The sequence below is a fragment of the Mustela putorius genome, unplaced genomic scaffold (genome assembly GCF_011764305.1).
Source record: "Mustela putorius furo isolate JIRA1106 unplaced genomic scaffold, ASM1176430v1.1 tig00537227_pilon_pilon_pilon, whole genome shotgun sequence".
In the NCBI taxonomy this organism is placed as follows: domain Eukaryota; kingdom Metazoa; phylum Chordata; class Mammalia; order Carnivora; family Mustelidae; genus Mustela; species Mustela putorius.
This window is the reverse complement of record NW_025422368.1, coordinates 45692266-45712178: the sequence shown is the minus strand read 5'-3', so window position 1 is coordinate 45712178 and position 19913 is coordinate 45692266. Positions and strand designations below refer to the sequence as shown.

The window sequence follows — 19913 nt, the reverse complement described above, 5'->3', positions numbered from 1 at the left end:
TAGAGGAATCCTGCAAACATAAGGTAAAGCCAAAAAAACCCGGATTCAGGAGTTCATACTATACAATTTCATTTATCTATAATTCAAAACAAAACTAATTCATGCAGTAAAATGTCAAGACAGTGTCTGGAGGTGGAAAATGGTGAGGGGAAGGCAGCTAGAATAAAAAAGAAACACAGGTGAGACCTGTAAGTTACTTTGTGAAATTTTCCTTTTGTGGTAAAAGGACTCTCAAAATTCTTTCAACAATGAATTACAACTAAAATTCCATGTCACACTTGCCAATAGAAATGAGAACTTTTTAGTCTCTATACCAATCATTAATAAGCATTATACAATATTAAATGAGGATTATCTGACCCTACTTGAGGCAGTAAGCTACCATCAAAATTTCTAACTTTCTTATATGAACACAAAAAATATACAGTTCAAATTATTCATAAGCTTTATTTATCCAGCTATTTTCTTTGAATGTTACTTTGTAACCTGGGTCAAGTAACAAACTCTTGGGCTTTCTTTGACTTTTATTTAGTCACTTCTTTCTCTCTTCTGAGAGATAACCAGAATCCCAAATAATCAAATATTTAGTCATTCACCTACTTCCTATTCCTATTAATACTTTCATTCCTATTAATCCCCAGATACAGACAAAGCCAGGCCAAACTCACTGACTAGCTACAGCTTTGGCTCAAACTCCCAGTTTTCCATTCTGAAATACTCCTGCCATCTCACTTAACATCTAGCAACTAAACTAACAAAGTAGGCCAGATAATCTCCTTGGCCTCTTCCCCCAGGCACACACCCTGGCAAACTCTACAGTTCTAGATCAATCTAATGGTGAGACAACAGAAGAAATGTAAACTCTAGTTTAAAAAAAAATAATTCTTGGGGCGCCTGGGTGGCTCAGTGGGTTAAGCCACTGCCTTCGGCTCAGGTCATGATCTCAGAGTCCTGGGATCGAGTCCCGCATCGGGCTCTCTGCTCAGCGGAGAGCCTGCTTCCCTCTCTCTCTCTCTGCCTGCCTCTCCATCTACTTGTGATTTCTCTCTGTCAAATAAATAAATAAAATCTTAAAAAAAGAAAAAAAGAAAAGAAAAATAAAAAAAATAATTCTTAAAAGTCAAATGTGCCCACATTGACCATTCCATTCTAGGTCCTCCACTAAAGCTACCCTGATTTCTTCTAGGCCATTGTTATTCTACCAAGTCATGCAGAAAGAGAGAAAACAGCATGAAACTACTCATCATAAGGATTAATAACAAAGCATGGGAATCAGAATGACTTCAATTCCTACCCCATCTCTGATAACTGCTTGATATTGTATAAGTTATCAAGTACCTCCAGGACTGAGCTTCCTCTCATCAAAGCCCTCATCAAATTATGAGGATTACATGAAAAACTGTCTACTAAGAACAAAGCATTGTGTCTGGTATACTCTACTGCTCAATAATTAGTTCTTATATCATATAAATAATAATCTAAAGAAAAAGGAAACCAGAGAGAAATTCCAGAAGTCCAAGAGTGAGTTCTAGAGTTCTTTCACCCTCGTATCATGATTTGCTCATTCTCAAGAGTCAAATTTGTCCTTAATTCAAAAATGTGTATAATTAAATGTTTAAAACAAGAATACTAGCCTAAGTCATTAGTTTTAGTTTTATTTTAAAATAGTTCCTAAACTCTTTTTTTCTCAAGAAAATCTTATGATGAAAAACTAAAGATCAAACTGAAGCAAGTCTGGGAGTTGAAAGTTTACATGGTTAATTTCCCACTTGCTCCCCAAGGTCTTCCCTGAAGTCTGAATCTCCTGAAATAATCAAAAATTATTCTAAATATTCTAAATTATTCTAAATATTCTAAAATATTAAATACTAAAATATCATTCTTCTTCCTTTCTCAGGTAACTTTAAAAATGAGATTTACTTACTTTTTATTCTCTAATATAACATTAAGGAAACAGAACTTTTTTTTTTCTGGAAACAGAGGACTTAAAAAAAAAAGTAATGATGCTTACCAACTATACATAAACAGATTTCATTTCCCAACATTTTCCGTAATTCTTTGACCCAGTTTTTTACCTGTGTATACAAAAGAGTAAATATCAAATCCTGTTGCAACAACTATCATTACAACTCCCCAAACTCCACATTGTCAAAATACCTCAGAATTTGTCTAACAGCCCATATATTTAGTTACCTGTAGGATCAGTTACTGACAAACTGTACTGACAAACATACAAACATCTAATGGAACAATTTCTCTATATAGCAGTATAGACAGAAACACCTCTAATTATAATTTTTTTTCTAATTACAAATTTTCATAAATCTTCCACAGATCTAAACGAAACTATTAACTAGAGCAAAACTCCAGCCTCAGATAACAGATGCTTGTAGAGTCACTTTGGACTTAAGAACATCTTAAAACTAAAAGTCTTTTGTATTCCAACTGGTTCCAAATTAGAGGGCACAGAAGCTTCTGTGTCACACACTTAAAGGGGGGGGGGAAATGTATATGGGCACTAAAAAGAGTACCAAAATAAATTTTCATCCTTTAGTGTCTAACAGGTTTTTTCAGCTTCAGCCCTACTGGTATTTTGGCCCAGATTAATGCTGCTGGGAGGGACTGCCCTGTGTAATGTATGCTATTGAGCAGCATCCCCAGCCTCCTACCCACTAGGTATCAGTACCACCCTCCAGCTGTGATAACCAAAGACGTCTCCGAACACTGCTCCCTTCTGGTGGAGAACCACTGGTATACAATGACTCCAGTAACAAACAGATTCTTCACTATGAAGCACAGCAGTAGGCACAGTTGAGTTCATTCAAGTTAAGTAAATTAGTCATTTGAACTCCTGATTTTAAATATGCTGATTACAATAAAATAGGATAAGAACAAACTTGAATACCTCCTTCATTTTTTTGTAATGGAATTTAATTTCCATGTAATCAAGTCACACAGAATCTACACATCTTCCTAAAAAAATGCACACACATCTTTAAATTATAAAAGTTACATTAAATAGGTGGTAAGTAAGCACTTACTGTACATCTGGTCCTACAGTACAAATGTAACCATTCCGCATTCCTGTTCTTTGCAGGAATGCAGAGAAACTGTTTTTAATAAACCCCAAAGCTTTATATAAGGAAAAGTAATCAATATCACCACCTTATCTTTCTCAGAGCACTGAACCATAGTTTTCTCAGTACAGCCCCATCTTTTTGTTTCATTCACATGAATGTATAAAGTTTTTAGAGAAGCACTGAACTTCCATCCCTAGCTGATGTCACATAAGAAAAATATGACAACTTGCTATAAAACGTACATTATTATCATTTGAAAGGAAACATGCCAGAATCCAATTACATATTACTGTACTCTCTGTATAGATAGTATCATAACCTACCAAATCTAACCAACTTTTTAAAAAACTGTGTTATTCATCTGCAAATAGATCCCCTTCTGCAGGCATCCTACTCATTACCCCATACATTCTGTGATGAGTTAGAGATGGTTACTTTTTACCAATCCAGACTTTTTACCAATCCTCTCAACAAGAGTTAGAGTCTGGTGGGGCGGGGTGGGGGGGCGGTTGTCCCCTGCTCAGCAGGGAGCCTGCCTCTCCCTCTCCCGCTCCCCTTGCTGTGCTCTCTACCTCTCTCTCAAATAAATCATTAAAATCTTTAAAAAAAAAAAAAAGAGAGAGAGAGAGAGCGAGCCTATTTCCCTTCCCTCTGAAGCTGAGCTAGCCTTGCAACTTGCTCTGACCAAGAGAATGTGCAGAAGTAATGCTATGCCAGTTCCAGACTTAAGCCTTAAGAAGGCCTGGAAAGTACTCTTAGGATCCAGTTGTCATGTAAACAGCTTAGGCTAGAATATGGAATAATGAGGGAGCATGTGGAGAGAGCATCAGACGATGAGACACCAAATGGAGTAAGAGGCCACAGGAGGAGAACAGGCCTTCCTAGATGGTCCTGGCCTCGCCAAACTTGAAGTTCAATGCAGTTGCATGAGTGACTCCATGAAACCACATAACCTGCCCAGTCAACCCACAAAACCATGAGAAATAATACATTGTTTTAAGCCACCAAGTTTTGGGGGTTTGTTACGAAGCAAGAGAGAAATGGTCACTTTTCAACCTAAAAAGACTCAACCTTCTCTTAATCAATAAAACACTCAGACCATTTCCATCTAAGTCAAAAGGCAGGAAGAGACAACAAACAGCAGCCCCTAAATAAATTTTGCAAGTATCATTAAACCTGCTAATTACTTCATCATTCCCTTTTTCTACTCCTTGGACTAAATTTTTCCACATGTAGTAACCCGAGGACTAACTTGCATAGTTGCTTCATCAGTTGAATACTGAAAAACAAATGAAAACAAAAACAAAAACAAACAAACAAACAAACAAAAACCACCTAAAACTAAAACTACAAAAGCAAGCAATTTCTATAGAAACAAACCTGTAATTTCAATGCAAGTAAAGTTTCTGCCATAGAATTACCCCTTTTAGTTACATAGCCTTGACAAATTTATCCCATAAGGGGCTTTCAGAGGAAGGGTGAAATAAGTAATTAATCACCATCCTGACTGTGATGAGAATTCAAAGGTAAGTTTAATGGTAACTTAGTTTGGTTCTGAACAACTTCAAAAATTCTACATTTGGGGTGGATATTTAAAAGCAGCGTGAAAGGCGCCTGGGTGGCTCAGTCTGCTTAGGCTCAGGTCATGATCCAGGGATCCTGGGATGGAGCCTGCTTCAGGCTCTGTGCTCAGCAGCAAGTTGCTTCTCATTCTGTACCCCCACCTTGCTCATGCTCTAATAAATTAATAAAATCTTAAAAAAGGGGGGGGGTGAAAAATAATAAGAAGGTTTAAAATGAATACTAATTAGACTGTCATTTAAAATTTATATTATATCCTTCAGGACATTTAGTGAGAAGAAAAAGCTTAAACATGATTTAGTTCTTCTCTTCCCTCTTTACAATTGGGGAGTCCATGCAGCCATACGCAGTATTCACATGCCTAGTGTATATGAAATCAAGAAATACATGTGATTTTTCTTTATAGGGAGGAAAAAAGCCCCTGGATTTTTATAAAGTGTTATTTCAAAGTATTTCCCTTTCCTAATATCTGAGAAAGCCATGTAATAAACTTATTAATAACTTATTTAAAATATAAACATGAATTAAATACTGCATTAACAAATATGAGTGGTAACAATTTATGCACAACTTTATTTTACTTTTAAAACCAAGGCTAGTCACATTAGTAAACAAAGGCATGTGAATGGAGACTTGAAAAATTAGTGTTGTTATTCTATTTAAGTCATCTACCCATAAGTAAACAGAATACCTTCTGAAAGGAATCTTCATCTGTTATATCATAAACTAAAATAGCTCCATTTGAATCTCTGTAGTAAATTGGACCCAATGCATGGAATCTCTCTTGACCTGCTGTATCCTAAATAAAGCAACAAACACTTATTAGGTCATAAGAAAAAAAATACATTTGCTATTGCAACTACTATAAACTTCTGGTTAACTGGAAAATGGGACATGAAGTTACAGATAAACTCAAAACACTGTTAAAAGAAAAAAAAACAAGTCACAAAAATTTTTTTAGAAATTACAAACAATATTTAATGTTTTACTGTTATATGAAAGTTACTTCCCTCCCAAGCAAAATTCCCACCCCCACTAAACAAAAAACAGTTTAAATGCCAGAGGATCAGAATGCCCAAAATGGCATTATAAGCCAGGAATAGGCCTTGCCCTAAATTTAGGTTCTGCATAGAGGGTGAAGACAAGGAAAGAGAGCATACACCAGAACAATTGGCCAAAAGGTTCTCTGATGCACTACCCTTGCCCTACTCAGTACTAGCGATTCTTCTGGGAAGTGGGAACATGGAAACACAGAGGGGAAAATGCCAGTCAGGCTGTCCATCCACCCTGTTCTTAGTCTGACATGGGATCCCTCTGAGTTTACCCTTCTTCCAGCTCAACGGTTAGGAATAAGCAATATTCATGTATGCAACTGTGTAATTCTTAGCCTGATTTTAGAAAAAAGTGTTTATTTAATAACAGTTTTGGGGGCACCTGGGTGGCTCAGTGGGTTAAAGCCTCTGCCTTCGGCTCGGGTCATGATTCCAGGGTCCTGGGATCGAGCCCCACATCGGGCTCTCTGCTCAGCAAGGAGCCTGCTTTCTCCTCTCCCTCTCTCTGCTTTCCTCTCTGCCTATTTGTGATCTGTATTTGTCAAATAAATAAATAAATTAAATCCTTAAAAAAAAAAGTTTTAGCTAAACTTAAAAAATAATCCAGAAATTTGAACTCCTATTCCTTGAGCCCACTAGTTATTAGAGTATAAAGAATAGCAAGAAGCCTTCACTCACTCAACTGAAAAGGTTAACTTACCCATATAGCAAGGTTTACTCTTTTCCCACCAATATTTAACTTCTTCGTTAAGAATGATGCCTAAGAAAAGAGATATACATTAAACAATATTTCATATAATATAATGTTTCTTATTCTAAGAACTATAGATGAAAGAATAATCTCATTATGAAACTCAAGTTATCTGGGAGAAAAAGTAATCACTGAGTTCTTATTAATAACCAAACATTCACTGAAGACAGAACATTATTTATATTCTAATCTAAAAAAATGGTGTTTTGTTTTATGAACACAAGTTATAAAAAACAGAAAGAAAAACATGGCCCCTGCCTGGCTCAGTTGATAGAGCATGAGACTTTTGATTTTAGGGCCATGAATTTGAGCCCCCTGTTGGGCATGGAGACGACTTAAAATGGAAACAAATAAAAAGATTTTTTAAAAAAAATTGTTATTATTTTATCAGATTTTCCCCATAAAAATTTTTCTTAGAGCATTTAATTTGATGTCACCCTACACACTCATTATAGAAAGAGCTAAGAGATTTCTAAATGACAGAAAAGATATATTTACTGGTAGTTTACTTAATGGTATGAATACCAGTATTATTTGAAATATTCCTCTAATTATTTTATAACTCAATTACTTAACTTATATCTAATAATTATCCCAGGTACCAATGTTACAGAAATGAAAGGAAATGGTCTAGCCTTGAGGGAGTTTATAGTCTATAGTAGAAATAAACATGTAAATAAAAGTACAATATCATGTAACAATTGTTAAAATGGGAGGGTCTTGCCAAGTATACTCTAAAGAGAGTGCTAAGAAAGGAAGTGTAAAGCCGCCCTGGATGAGTCAAAAAAAGTTTCAAAATGAAGGTGATAATCTCCCCTTTAGGAGTAATAGGGGCTTTTCCAACAGATGGGAGAAGGCACTGAAGCCTCAAACATGTAACTCCCTCTCCAGGGAGAACTCCCAACAAGTTAGTAAGGTCAATGCCAGAGACGAGACTACAAAGATAGGCAAATGCTATTCAAATAAAAAAAGTGCTAGGGTTCCATGTCTAGATGTATGGACTTTACTTAGAGGGTTTTAATAAAACCTGTTCCAAGACACATGTATTTTTTTAAATGTATAAACGTATATACTATAGTCAGATTTGGGAAATGCAGCATATTCCTCTGTATTCCCTTTGTACATTCATAATACACAACACAGTAAGATTCTGGCAAAAGAAAAGCTAACTGCATCTATACAACCATTTCCTAAACTTATTTGACCTCTTTTTTACTAGAGAAATGCCCAATTCATCCTAAGAAATAAGTGTTAAGAAGAGTAATACTGTTGGGGCGCCTGGGTGCTTCAGTTGTTAAACTTCAGCTCAGGTCATGATCCCAGGTTCCTGGGATAGAGCCTGTATCAGGCTCCCTGCTCAATGGGAAGTCCGCTTCTCCCTCTCCCCCTCCCTAGGCTTGTGTTCCCTCTCTCGCTGTGTCTCTGTCAAATAAACAAATAAAATCTTTAAAAAAAAAAAAAGAAGGAGAAGAATACTGTTGATGATGGAGAATCACTGAAGGATTTTAAAGCAGTGGGCAAGTATAAGATCTAAATTTTAAGAGAATGACTCTGGGACAGGAAGGGAAGTTAGACGGGAAAGGACATGACTAGACCTGGAGACAGAAGGCCATTATAAAATTGGAGAGGGGTGTCTGGGTGGCTCAGTGGGAAGCCGCTGCTTTCAGCTCGGGTCATGATCCCAGGGTCCTGGGATCAAGCCCCGAATCAGGCTCTCTGCTCAGCGGGGAGCCTGCTTCCTCCTCTCTCTCTGCCTGCCTCTCTGCCTACTTGTGATCTCTATCTGCCAAATAAATAAATAAAATCTTAAAAAAAAAAAAAATTGGAGAGAAAAACAAAAAGGACCTGAACCAAGGCCACAAACATAGAAAAAAGAGAATCCAGAGTAACTGAAAATGAAATACAATCAGAATCCAGAGTCATTTGACATAGCTAAAAAAAAGAATAAAGAGCCAAGACCAAAGCTATGCAGAGACAGTCACAGTTAGGTGTATCTATATAAAAGAAAATACAGAGAAGTACAGTAAAACAGATAAAAAGCTAGAATGGTGAATCATTACTGAAGAAGGAGTCTAGATCTCAGTAAAGACTTTCTGCATATAAACACAAGGAAATTTAGAATTAAGAAAAAGCGAATGAATTTAGTACTTAACTAAGTGGCAGAGCTGAGATCAAATCCAGGAATGCTTTCCTTCAAAACCCAAACTACACTAAAGATATTTCATTAAATGAAACAGATTACATAGAAAAGGGTATAAAATAAATAACAAAATAAAAATAAAATAAATTAAAAAAATAAAAAAGCATAATAATAAAAGAAAACTTGGAAAATGAGAAGACCAAATACATGTTTTGACAATAAATGTGAACAAAGGACTTCTCCCACTCATTATAGCACAGGAGCTAAGAAAAGGAACTTTGAGGGGTGCCTGGGTGGCTCACTCTGTTGGGCATCCGATTCCCGATTTCAGCTCAGGTCATGATCTCAGGGTTGTGAAGAGGCTTTGAACTCCACACTAGGTGTGGAGATTGCTTGACTCTTTCTCTCTTGGGGCGCCTAGGTGGATCAGTTGTTAAGCCTCTGCCTTCGGCTCAGGTCATGATCCCAGGGTCTTGGGATCAAGCCTCGCATTGGCTCCCAGTTCGGTGGGAAAGGTGCTTCCCCCTCTCCCACTCTCCCTGCTTGTGTTCTCTCTATCACTATGTCTCTATCAAATAAATAAATAAACTTAAAAAAAAAAAAGAGTATGAACTTTGAACCAGAACTTTGGATTTGAATCTCAGCTTTGCTACTTATTAGTTGTATAATCTACTTGAATTCAACCACTTTCATGGTTTCAATATCAATGCTATATAAAGAAACTCAAAATCTGAGTCCTATCCAAATATTTAATAGGTAGGTCAACTTAGATGTCTCTTTTCTCTCAAATATATTTAAAATTAAACTGACCTTCCTTCCAAAATTGGCCTTCCATTCCAACTTTAGTATTTTGATAACATTCTCCAAGTCACCAAGGTTTAGAATCTTACAAATATCATCATTGAATATTCTTCCTCCCCTGACATTCCACATTCCAAAAAAAACCTACCAAGGCTTGTCTTCACACTTCCTCTGGAGTTCTCAGATGATCAATCTCATATTATTATACCACCTTTGGTCTCACCTCACACACACTGTAGTCAACATGCCAAATTATCTTTCTAAAGCCTCCATGATTAAGGAAAAAAAAATCTTACCATAACTCACTGAAAGATTCTAGTAAAGTATCATTTTTGACAAAATTGCTTGAACTACATTTCTGCTGGTAGCTAATATCTAAATAATCTTTTTGTTATGAGATTTGTGGGGAGTTCTCAGTAGAGAGGAATGAACTAGAGCTGATAAAGCTCCACCATATCCTTTTTTACCATCACCTTGGAAACTTACCACCACCTTCCTGTGTGAGTTTAAGAAACGGTGTTAAGTCTCCCCTATTGAACCACAGATACACAATCTTATGGAGAGATGCTCATCAGTGTTGATTATAAAGAAAAAAGAAATAACCTAAGTGTCCCTTAATAGGCAATTTTGAAAAGGTACACAAATATAGCCCATTCATATAATTAAACTCTCTACTTCGATTTCAACTACTGTTACTATACTAGTTAACAGTTACTGAATGCTTACCTTCCATCAAGTACCACGCTGAGCACTTTTTACATCATTCACAAGCTTCTCATTTATAAAAGTTAGGGAACCCTCATCTACAAGCAAAAATCTACCTTTGTATTCAAGGACCTAAACAATTGTCCACAACTCTTCCTATGATAGCTTCCAGAATCTCTCCACTTACTCTCCAACTTACATGGTTTATACACATACCTCAAATTCTACTTGTTCATAAAATCTCCCTCTAATTTGGATGTATTCTCTTCTCTCTCTTTGAATCTCATCTATCCAAGTTCAGTTCATGACCCATACTCTTCCTCCTCGAATTTTTAGAAGATTTCTCGTACCACTCATACAACCCACACTGACTTGCTCTATCCTGAAGAATGACAGGAAACCCAATCTTTAACAAACAGCATATAGTGCCTTGCTTACATCCTAAGTTTTCTTTTCATGAATGTAAGTCTTCTGTCAAGTAGATTGCATATTTTTATTTAACATGTTCACCATGCTTACAATGAAATGGGCAGTATTCTCAAAAACTTTCCAATATTAACTCATTAAATTGTCACAGTACACTAAGAAACAACTGTCCAAATATTAAAGATGTGCAAACCTAGACACAGGAAGGGTATCTTGCCTATAGTCACATAGTAACTTACACAGTGGGATCTGAAATCCAAGCAGTCTGGCTCCAGACACGACTCATAACTACTACGCTATGGTATCTTCCACACTGAGATCTGAAATAATACTTTTCTCATGGAAAAAGCAGGAGGAGCCAGTGCTGACACACAAATATTGTTACTGTAGATATAGGTATCTACAATGTGCCTGGGATAATCCGTGCAGGTAAAACTCAATTTATGCAAGGGATGTACTAAAAGTTTCCTTATAAACCAAAATTATTTTAATTCAAATATTTGATATACAAGGATCCCTATCTTTTTTTTTCTCCTTCATAATGAAATACTTAAGTCCCGTGATATGGAAAGATTCCTAGTGTAATATAAACTGTCCCATTTTATATATATTCTATGTCTTTAATATGTTACAGGTATTTTCTTAAAGAACAAATATGTTTTGGGGCACCTGGGTGGCTCAACGGGTTAAGCCTTTGCCTTCAGCTCAAGTCATGATCTCAGGGTCCTGAGATCAAGCCCCACATCAGGCTCTCTACTCAGCAGGGAGCCTGCTTCCCCCTGCCCCCTCGCCTGCTTGTGATCTGTCAAATAAATAAAATCTTAAAAAAAAAAAAGAACAAATATGTCTTAAAAACAAATACAATTATATGTAAGAATAAAGCTGAAAGATTTTATGTAAAATCAAGATAGGAGTAAATGACCAAAAGGCTGGCATTCATCTTATCTTTTTTTACCACCTCTATGAGGCATACTTAATTTGGATAGACTACCAAGATATCACTTCTAGTTATACTAAACCTGAGACAGGGGCTCTTAATTGTTATGTGAGAGTGAGAAGGAGGACACTGACTTCTTTTGAGAATCTAATGAGAGCCATGAACTGATTTACTCGCAAGAAAACTGCTCATATGCACATACCAAAAACAATTCCACACACTTACCCCAGGGATTTATAAATCCCTGGCAACTCTCAGTGAAGAATTCCCAGTCTATATGGACTCTGAAAAACAATCTGAAGGTTTTGAAGGGGCAGGGGGTGGGAGGTCGGGGTACCAGGTGGTGGGTATTATAGAGGGCACAGACTGCATGGAGCACTGGGTGTGGTGCAAAAACAATGAATACTGTTATGCTGAAAAAAAAAAAAAAAAAAAAAAAAAGAATTCCCAGTCTAGAAAGGGGAGGGGAAAGCAGCATTACAGTATCAATTTAAAAGGTTCTAGAAATATAGGAAGAAAAAAAAATAGTACATCCTGTGTGCCAAACACTGTGCTAGACTTTCTCTTTTAATCTTTTTAACAACCCTGTGAGGTAGCTAACTAGTCCTGTTTTACAATTGTGAACCTGAGATTTAAAGATATACAGAGACTCACTCAAGGTCAGACAACTCAGGTGTTGCAGGGGGTAGAAGACTGTCTGACTCCACAGTGCTTTTTCTACTGCATAAAGCTTTTTGTTCTAGAACACATTCTTAACATGGCATTCGTCCACATGGACACTAGGTGTTCCTGGAAACCAACTCAACTCCCAAAAATATATTCTCAGGGTAGGGCAATGGCAGATCTCCCACCTTATTCCCCTAAACCCTAAGTTACAGGCCAGTACTTATAATTCCAATGACTTCATCTTCCAAACTTTAGAGGTATTAACAAATCAGTAATCTCATTAGCTGAGGCCAACATCTGTTATCTGCACAAGATGCGTAGTTACCCAACGTCTTACCTAAAAGCATAGTGGTAACTATTTAAAAATCTCTATTAAGAAAAAGAATATAGGAAATAATAAGAAAAAATATATCTGCCAAATGAAAGTCTTTTCATAACTTGTTTAATCAATTTTGTCGTATTTGTTGTTGCTATTAGCCAGATCCACTTGCTGCACTTGCTAACCACTGGCAAAGCAATATACCTAAAGCAGCAAAGTAAATGAGTTGTAGACAAAGACTTTTCTGTTTTTATCTAGTATCTTTTAAGTTCAACAGACTTTCATTAATAAGTGTCTGGGTGTATACATAAAAACTGAACACTGACATTATTTTTGCTATAATCACTAACATTGTTTCAGACTTAAGTATTTAAAGTATCTATTACTACTTTATTAACACATAAAAGGAATCAGGTAATTTATAAATTAGTCTAAACTAAACTGGATTGCTATAGTGGCAATCATGTCCCAATATACAAATGTAACAAATTTACATATTATATACCTTAAATTTACACAATGTTGTATGTCAAATATATTTCAATAAAAAAAGGAACCTGAGTGCTTGAATACTTCAACATTTCTTGTCCTTAGTTTCCATAAAGTACAAGGATTATAATCAGTTTAGAGTTCAATACTTTGAAAATAAGAGCCAAAAAGTTATTTCAGAGAAGTAGCTCAAAACCCAAAGAAGACAATGGCAATCAGACATGGAATACTTATATATAAGAAATTTAAAACAATTCAGAAAACCTCTTTTCTTAAAAAAAAAAAAAATTACCCACCCTTCTATAGCACACATGTATCTAGAAACATACCAAGAAGGGGGGGTGTGGAGATTTTATAAAGATATATATATTTTTTTAATTTTTTATTTTTTTATAAACTATACATTTTTATCCCCTGGGGTACAGGTATGTGAATTGCCAGGTTTACACACTTCACAGCACTCACCATAGCACATATCCTCTAAAGATGTATTTTTATAAAGTGTATTTTATAAAGATGATGTGAATGAATTGACCGTTCAACACTGATATGACTTCCAGAACTATTTGGAAGATATTCCAGACATTCAAAACACTAATCTTACAAATAAGGAAACCAAGATTTCTAGACCAGAGACTAAGATGACAGGTATAAAAAAGCAACTGCTAGACCCTGAATGCCAAGTGCTGTTCAGAAGGTTAAGGTACATTGGGGTGGAGGTGGGGGGCAGTAGACTTAGCTTAAGAAAAGATGGTAAACCATTACTCTTTGTGGGACCTTGGAAATTTAACACAAATCTTAATTTCCTCATTTGCCAAACTATCAGGATACTATCTGTCCAGCCAATCTTAAAGCACGGCTTTGCTAATCAAATGACAGCTACCTACCCCAGACTACAGAAGGCCGATAAGGGGAACTCCAGCCAGAATTCAAAAAGGGAAAATGACTGAGGTTTTGATTATAAACATTACTTTTTATATAAGAGACTAGTGGAAAATGATAGAAAGCACTTAAATTAGAGTGCATGATCTTAGAATACTTTCATGTAAGGGGGAAAAATGGCATACAACTAAAGAAAATGAAATGATCACTCAAGAGCACAGACATAAACAGACATACCACAGATAAAAAGTGGTTACAATCGAAATGGCAAAAACATTTCAACTGATGGTTAAAGTACCTTACTCATCTTTATATTCCCCAACTATCATAATGTTTGGTGTTTAAGAGGTATGAAATAAACAATCATTGAATTTAATGGCTTAGGTAATCACGTAAGAAAGCATGGGGACTCTACAGAAGATCAAGTTTCCTGCGATAGGTAAAACATCTTGAGTTCTTAGCTCACCTACAAGATAACTTCATAATTATTAGTAACCGAGGAGAAGCTCTGAGAAAAGAGAGCAGTACTAAAACACCAAAGCATGGCCAATGTCACATAATTTCCTGTAATGTCAATCCCAGTCAAAACCCAAAAATGGATAATAAACACATATATATGTATATGTTCAGTAGTAATACATTTATATATACTTGTATACAAATAACACATTTACATATATATGTATAATTATATATAAAATTATAAGCAATTCTAAAATGTAGTGATCCTTTAGAGACAGCATGGGTTCTCAAAATAATTCATGTGAAATTAATCCCATTACCTTTTTGACAGAGTTAACATGAAGGAAACCAATACAGACTAAGCACCATCTATTCCTTCAACAGCAATCATTTGGTAAACAAACGTGCCAGGTACTGTGATAGATTTACCTATGCCGGTTCTCTATTTAACCAATATAAAAATCCAGTAAGTAAAGGGGTACCTCACTGGTTCATTCAATAAGCATGTGATTCTTGATCCCTGGGGTTTTAAGTTTGAGCCTCATGCCAGGTGTACAGATTACTTAAAAATAAAATCTTTAAAAAAAAAAATCCTGGGGGCGCCTGGGTGGCTCAGTGGGTTAAAGCTTCTGCCTTCAGCTCAGGTCATGATCCTAGGATCCTGGGATCGAGCCCCATGTCAGGTTCTCTGCTTAGCAGGAAGTCTGCTTCCTCCTCTCTCTCTCTCCACCTGCCTCTCTGCCTGTCAAATAAATAAAATCCTTAAAAAAAAAATCCTGTAAATAAAATCCTCTCATTTTATAGATCAAGAGCCAACTTACAAACATTAGAATAACCTGCCAAGGGGCGCCTGGGTGGCTCAGTGGGTTAAAACCTCTGCCTTCAGCTCAGGTCATGATCCCAGCGTCCTGGGATCGAGCCCCACATCGGGCTTTCTGCTCGGCGGGGAGCCTGCTTCCTCCTCTCTCTCTGCTTACTTGTAATCTCTGTCTGTCAAATAAATAAATAAAATATTTAACAAAAAAAAAAAAAAGAATAACCTGCCAAGATCATGATGGCTATGAAGTAGGAGCCAAAATGCAAAACCAAGTCTAACTTCAAAGTCCTGTCTTTTTTTTTACCACATCCTATGCCTCCTATTGCAGAAACACAGTTTATCTTGTCTTCTGCAAGCATCTGACAAAACATCTCATGATATCCCCTGTGGGCAAAACTGATGTAGCTAGGGCAAAAAATCTAGGTTTATAAGGCTGGAATAACCATTTTCATTAAAGGCTTTGTGTCCACTATTTAATAGCCCATAGCAGTCAATTTTAAGCTGTTTTCTGATTTCATTATCATTAATATGTGTAACACTCCACTGTTTCTTACTCAAGAAGACAGACTATGGCCCGTGCATAGTCTGAAAAAGCCCCATGCTAAGATTCTGCACATCTAAAGAAAAATACACTTCGGGTCATGCATCACTAGACAATAATGAGACCTGCTGCAGAGCTTTGTACTTGGCCCACTGTCTCCCTTTTTCAGTCTTTATTAATGCCTGATGAGAACAATGAAGACATTCTTAGCAAATTTGCAGGTGAAAAGTTAAAATGAGTAGCTCATCTGGATATTAAAGAACATACCTTCTTCTTCTTTGCATGCCCAGAACCCAATCAAGGTCACATTTCTTGAATTACAAAATCAAACTTAAAAGGACATCAACAGGCTTTAACCACTGGAGGAAATCTATCAAAGCCAATTTTAATGGGTCAAATATATTAGGGACAAAAAAACTTAACCATAAAATCAGAGAAAAAAGAATTTGAGGGATGGAATGCCTTGGGGGAGGGCGGGGGGAGGAAGCAAGACTAAGACAGCAAGCCCAATATTAATCAATGTAACAGCTGTCAATGTTACAATGTAACAAGCCCATAGAAACTTTCCTATTTCAGTGTTGTAAAAGGATTCTCAATAGGGAAGGTGATAGCCTGTCCTTTGCTCAGTTCAAACCACACTTGTCATCATTTCCACAGCTCAAAGAACCCCATTTTAAGGAAAGAGGACAATGATTAAATAATAAGTGTCTAGAAAAGATATCAAAATAGTGAAATGGGGGCACCTGGGTGGCTCAGTGGGTTAAAGCCTCTGCCTTCGGCTCGGGTCATGATCCCAAGAGTCCTGGGATGGAGCCCCACATCAGGCTCTCTGCTCGGCAGGGAGCCTGCTTCCTCCTTTCTCTCTGTCTGCCTGGCTCTCTGCCTACGTGTGATCTGTCAAGTAAATAAATAAAATCTTAAAAAAAAAAAAAAACAGTGAAATGATTTAAAATGATGTCAGAGGAGATTCCTTTAGGAGAACCAGAGCTGTTTCCCAATAGACAAAATCAAGGGGTGTGATAGGGATCTTCAACTACCAGAAGGGATGTCCTGTGTGACCAAGATTCAGAGGACAGAACTCGGAATGGAAACTAAAAGGGAACAAATTTTGGCTTTATACACAGAAAAATTTACTGGAAATTAAAAATGTCCAAAATGAAGTGGGCCATATCAGGACATTGTGAGTTTTCTACTTTCTAGACCAGTTCACCTACCTCTAAGAGGAGATGAGACAAAAGTGGACAATCACTTGACTGAATTAAACAAAAAAGACTGAAAGAGTGAACCATAAACTACTTTAGGTTCCTCTCGGTATTATAAATCTTTGAAACAAGATTGCAAGAGAATATACTTTGCAAATCATAAAGTATGTTACAAAGATAGGTAAGAGGTAATTTTGTTGACAAAAAAAGAGGGACTCTTCATGTCTTCTGATCTGATCCATCATCTCCTCTCCATTTGGAAATTAGAAGCATACCAGGTTGTTTTATGGGTCACAGTTCTCTAAAAAAATTAAAATGAGATAAACTGATATATAAGAAAAAGTAAATACAATGCTTCCATATAGAGGTATGCAACAAAATCCTCAATTCTGTAATATAAACCAGATAGTTTGTGATGACAATCATGTAAATATTAAAATCAGGACTGCTATGTTTTTGATAACAAAAATCTACCATAACTTCATCCTCTCCAGTGTAGGCTGCAATAGTTTCTAATATTTAAAAATCTTTAGCCTGCTTTTAGCTTCAATGAGGTCTTTGAAATGTATAATGAAGGTGTAATTTTCAGGTTGTAGGACTATCTTAAAGAAGGAAGCACAATTACAATGATTTTCTCTTTTATCTTAGATCTCTAGCACAAATGTAACCACTAAAGGGGTGGTTTACCAATATCCAGAGGCAGTGCGGTTTACTTGCTCAAAATATTAAGTCAGATCTGCATTCAAATTTCAGCTTGGGCACCATGCAAGACTTGTGGCAATATGACTGCCAGCAAATTACTCAACTTAACCAAGCCTGTTTCCTTGCCTACAAAATAGGGCTAATAAAACTACTGACCTCATAGGCTGTTATAAAAATTAAATGACAGAAGAAAAAATGTTCAGCACAGTAAGAACTTACTAAATGTTAGCTATACTTTACCTAAATGAATTTCTAAGTTCCAAATAATCATAGGTATTTACCCTACAAATTTCCTTGATTTCACTAGCAACACTCAACAATAACAACTACTAAAATTGTAAGTGTTCTTGTTCAAGGATGTAAAAAAAAAAAAAAAAAAAGGGAGTTTCCTCATATTCATTTTTTCAGGTATTATGCTTTACATAAGAGAAGTAAAAACAGGAATAAAAATAGAACATGGAATCAGAGCATCTTTGTGAATTCTAGATTCAGTAGTTTAATAATAGCATCAAATATCAAATGTCACAACAATTAAAGGAGATTATGCATTCTATTAAATAGTCAGTAAGATCTATTGTGCAATTTGGACCAGTAATAAAGATGGAGAGCTTCCAATAGACCAGGTCCTAAGTGATTTTATGTATACTTGTCCTGACAAACCTATGAGCTAGAAACTATCATTATGGCCATTTCAACAGATAAAGAAAACCTAGGCACAGACAGGTTAATTAGCTTGCCCAAGATCACGCAGCTAGTTAAAAAGATGGAGATGGATAGAAACCTCGACAGTCAGGCTCAAAAGTCCATGCGACTTTACTACCTCTAACTAAATTGATGAAGTCAGATTAGCTGGATATTTTTCTTCTAACACGTGCAAACTGATTTCTTTGGGAGACGGAGGAGACTACACCTGCCTAAAAGGGCTGCTTTCACTCCCAATCAATGACTACACTTTAACACTTTCCCAGCTAACCATAAGATAACTTCAGAAGAAAGCCGGCCCTACACTACAACCAAAGAAAGCAAGTAGCAGCAGCAACTAAACTGTTAGTTTGGGGACCAACTGTTGGCTAGTAGTCACATGACGTTTCCATGTGCATGTGGATCGACCGACTTCACATAAGTCAGACTCACGCAGGCAGCAATGAAAATGTGTAACCCATAACCGGCAAGGGGTCATTTCAAAAAATCCTCCACAAATGACTGTTTTGCCAATCAGCATGTTACTTGAAGACAGGACAAAATGGAACTTGCGTAAACACTTAGTCATCAGTAAGCGCTGAAGTTACAAATCACCTAGTTCGCAAAATCAAATCCGCAGCTAAGTTCCTAATTCCGACAGAAAGAAAAAAGGGCTGACAGCCGGTGACGGTAGGGTGAAGGCACCTAGGGCCCAAGCGGAAGTGAATCAAAAGCGAAGATTAGCCAAGCGATCTGGGGGACTCCACAATATGCGCAGCCACACGGGGGACTTTTGAGGGACCTTCCACTCCCTTCCCCAAAGCCTGTCCTAATGTCTGTCTACAGGATGCCCGACCCCGCGTTTCCCTAGGGCGAATTCAGAAAGGCAATTCGAAGACGGAGGTGACAGGCCTGAGATCTGTAAGCCGAGATCCAGCGGGCCATGGCAGCGAAGTCCTCACAGCCCCGAAGGGGTAGGGGCCCCAAGGCTCCACCTTCCACTCCCTGGGGCCCGCACCTGCAGAGTGGTGATGTGCTTGTCGTTGAACTTGTTCTCGCAGTAGCGCAGCACCAGCGACGTCTTTCCCACGCAGCCTTCCCCCAGCAGTACCACCTTGAACGAGTAGGCTCTACCCGCCGCCGCCGCCCCGCCGCCGCTGCCGGCCGCAGCCATCCCGTTTCCCGGCCGCCCGAGCCCTAGAGCTGCGCCGAGCACCCCACAGCCGCCGCAGCGCCTTCACAACCGCGGCCGGCGCAGGCCCCTCCGCACCGACCCGCCAACCCCAGCCGCTGCCTCTACTCCCGCCTCGGGGCGAAGCCTGAGAGGGCAGAGGAAAGTCCGAGAATGAAGGGCCCCCGCCACCACGTCAAACACCCGAGGAAAGGCGAAGAGCGCTCCCTCTCCGCCTCCCTCTAATGGCGTCTCCTTCCTCCTACGTCACACTTCGGGTCACGTGATCGCCGCGGTCGCGGGCGGCCCCTGGGACTCGGCCTAGGAGAACGTGCCTGGACGTGGGTGGGGCTTCTGGGGCCTCTTCCCGGGGTGGAGTTGGCAGTGAGTGCAATTCCTCCGCGCAGTCTCCGGCAGACCCTGGCCGTCTGCGGGTCACCGCCGCTCTGCAGTTGGTGGAAGCCTGCGCGATTAAGAAATGGATAATTTGAGGTAAACCCAGTTCTGC

The 19913-nt window shown here is 37.9% G+C and overlaps 1 protein-coding gene across 2 annotated transcripts in view; it reads right to left on the bottom strand.

The window, feature by feature from the left end:
* RAB21 (RAB21, member RAS oncogene family) overlaps positions 1–19689 on the bottom strand; it is a 36025-nt gene extending 16336 nt beyond the window's left edge. Inside the window, exons 1-4 of one of the 2 annotated variants that reach the window (XM_004752422.3) lie at positions 19253–19689; positions 6414–6473; positions 5353–5460; positions 2012–2075 (exon numbers count right to left, since the gene is read on the bottom strand). In XM_004752422.3, the coding sequence (XP_004752479.1) occupies positions 2012–2075; positions 5353–5460; positions 6414–6473; positions 19253–19408 (388 nt within the window). In that variant the 5' untranslated portion in view covers positions 19409–19689. Of the gene's footprint in view, positions 1–2011; positions 2076–5352; positions 5461–6413; positions 6474–9414; positions 9681–19252 lie in introns of those variants that run through there. The other variant, XM_045073358.1, reaches the window with a different exon arrangement.
* Positions 19690–19913: the final 224 nt, after the last annotated feature.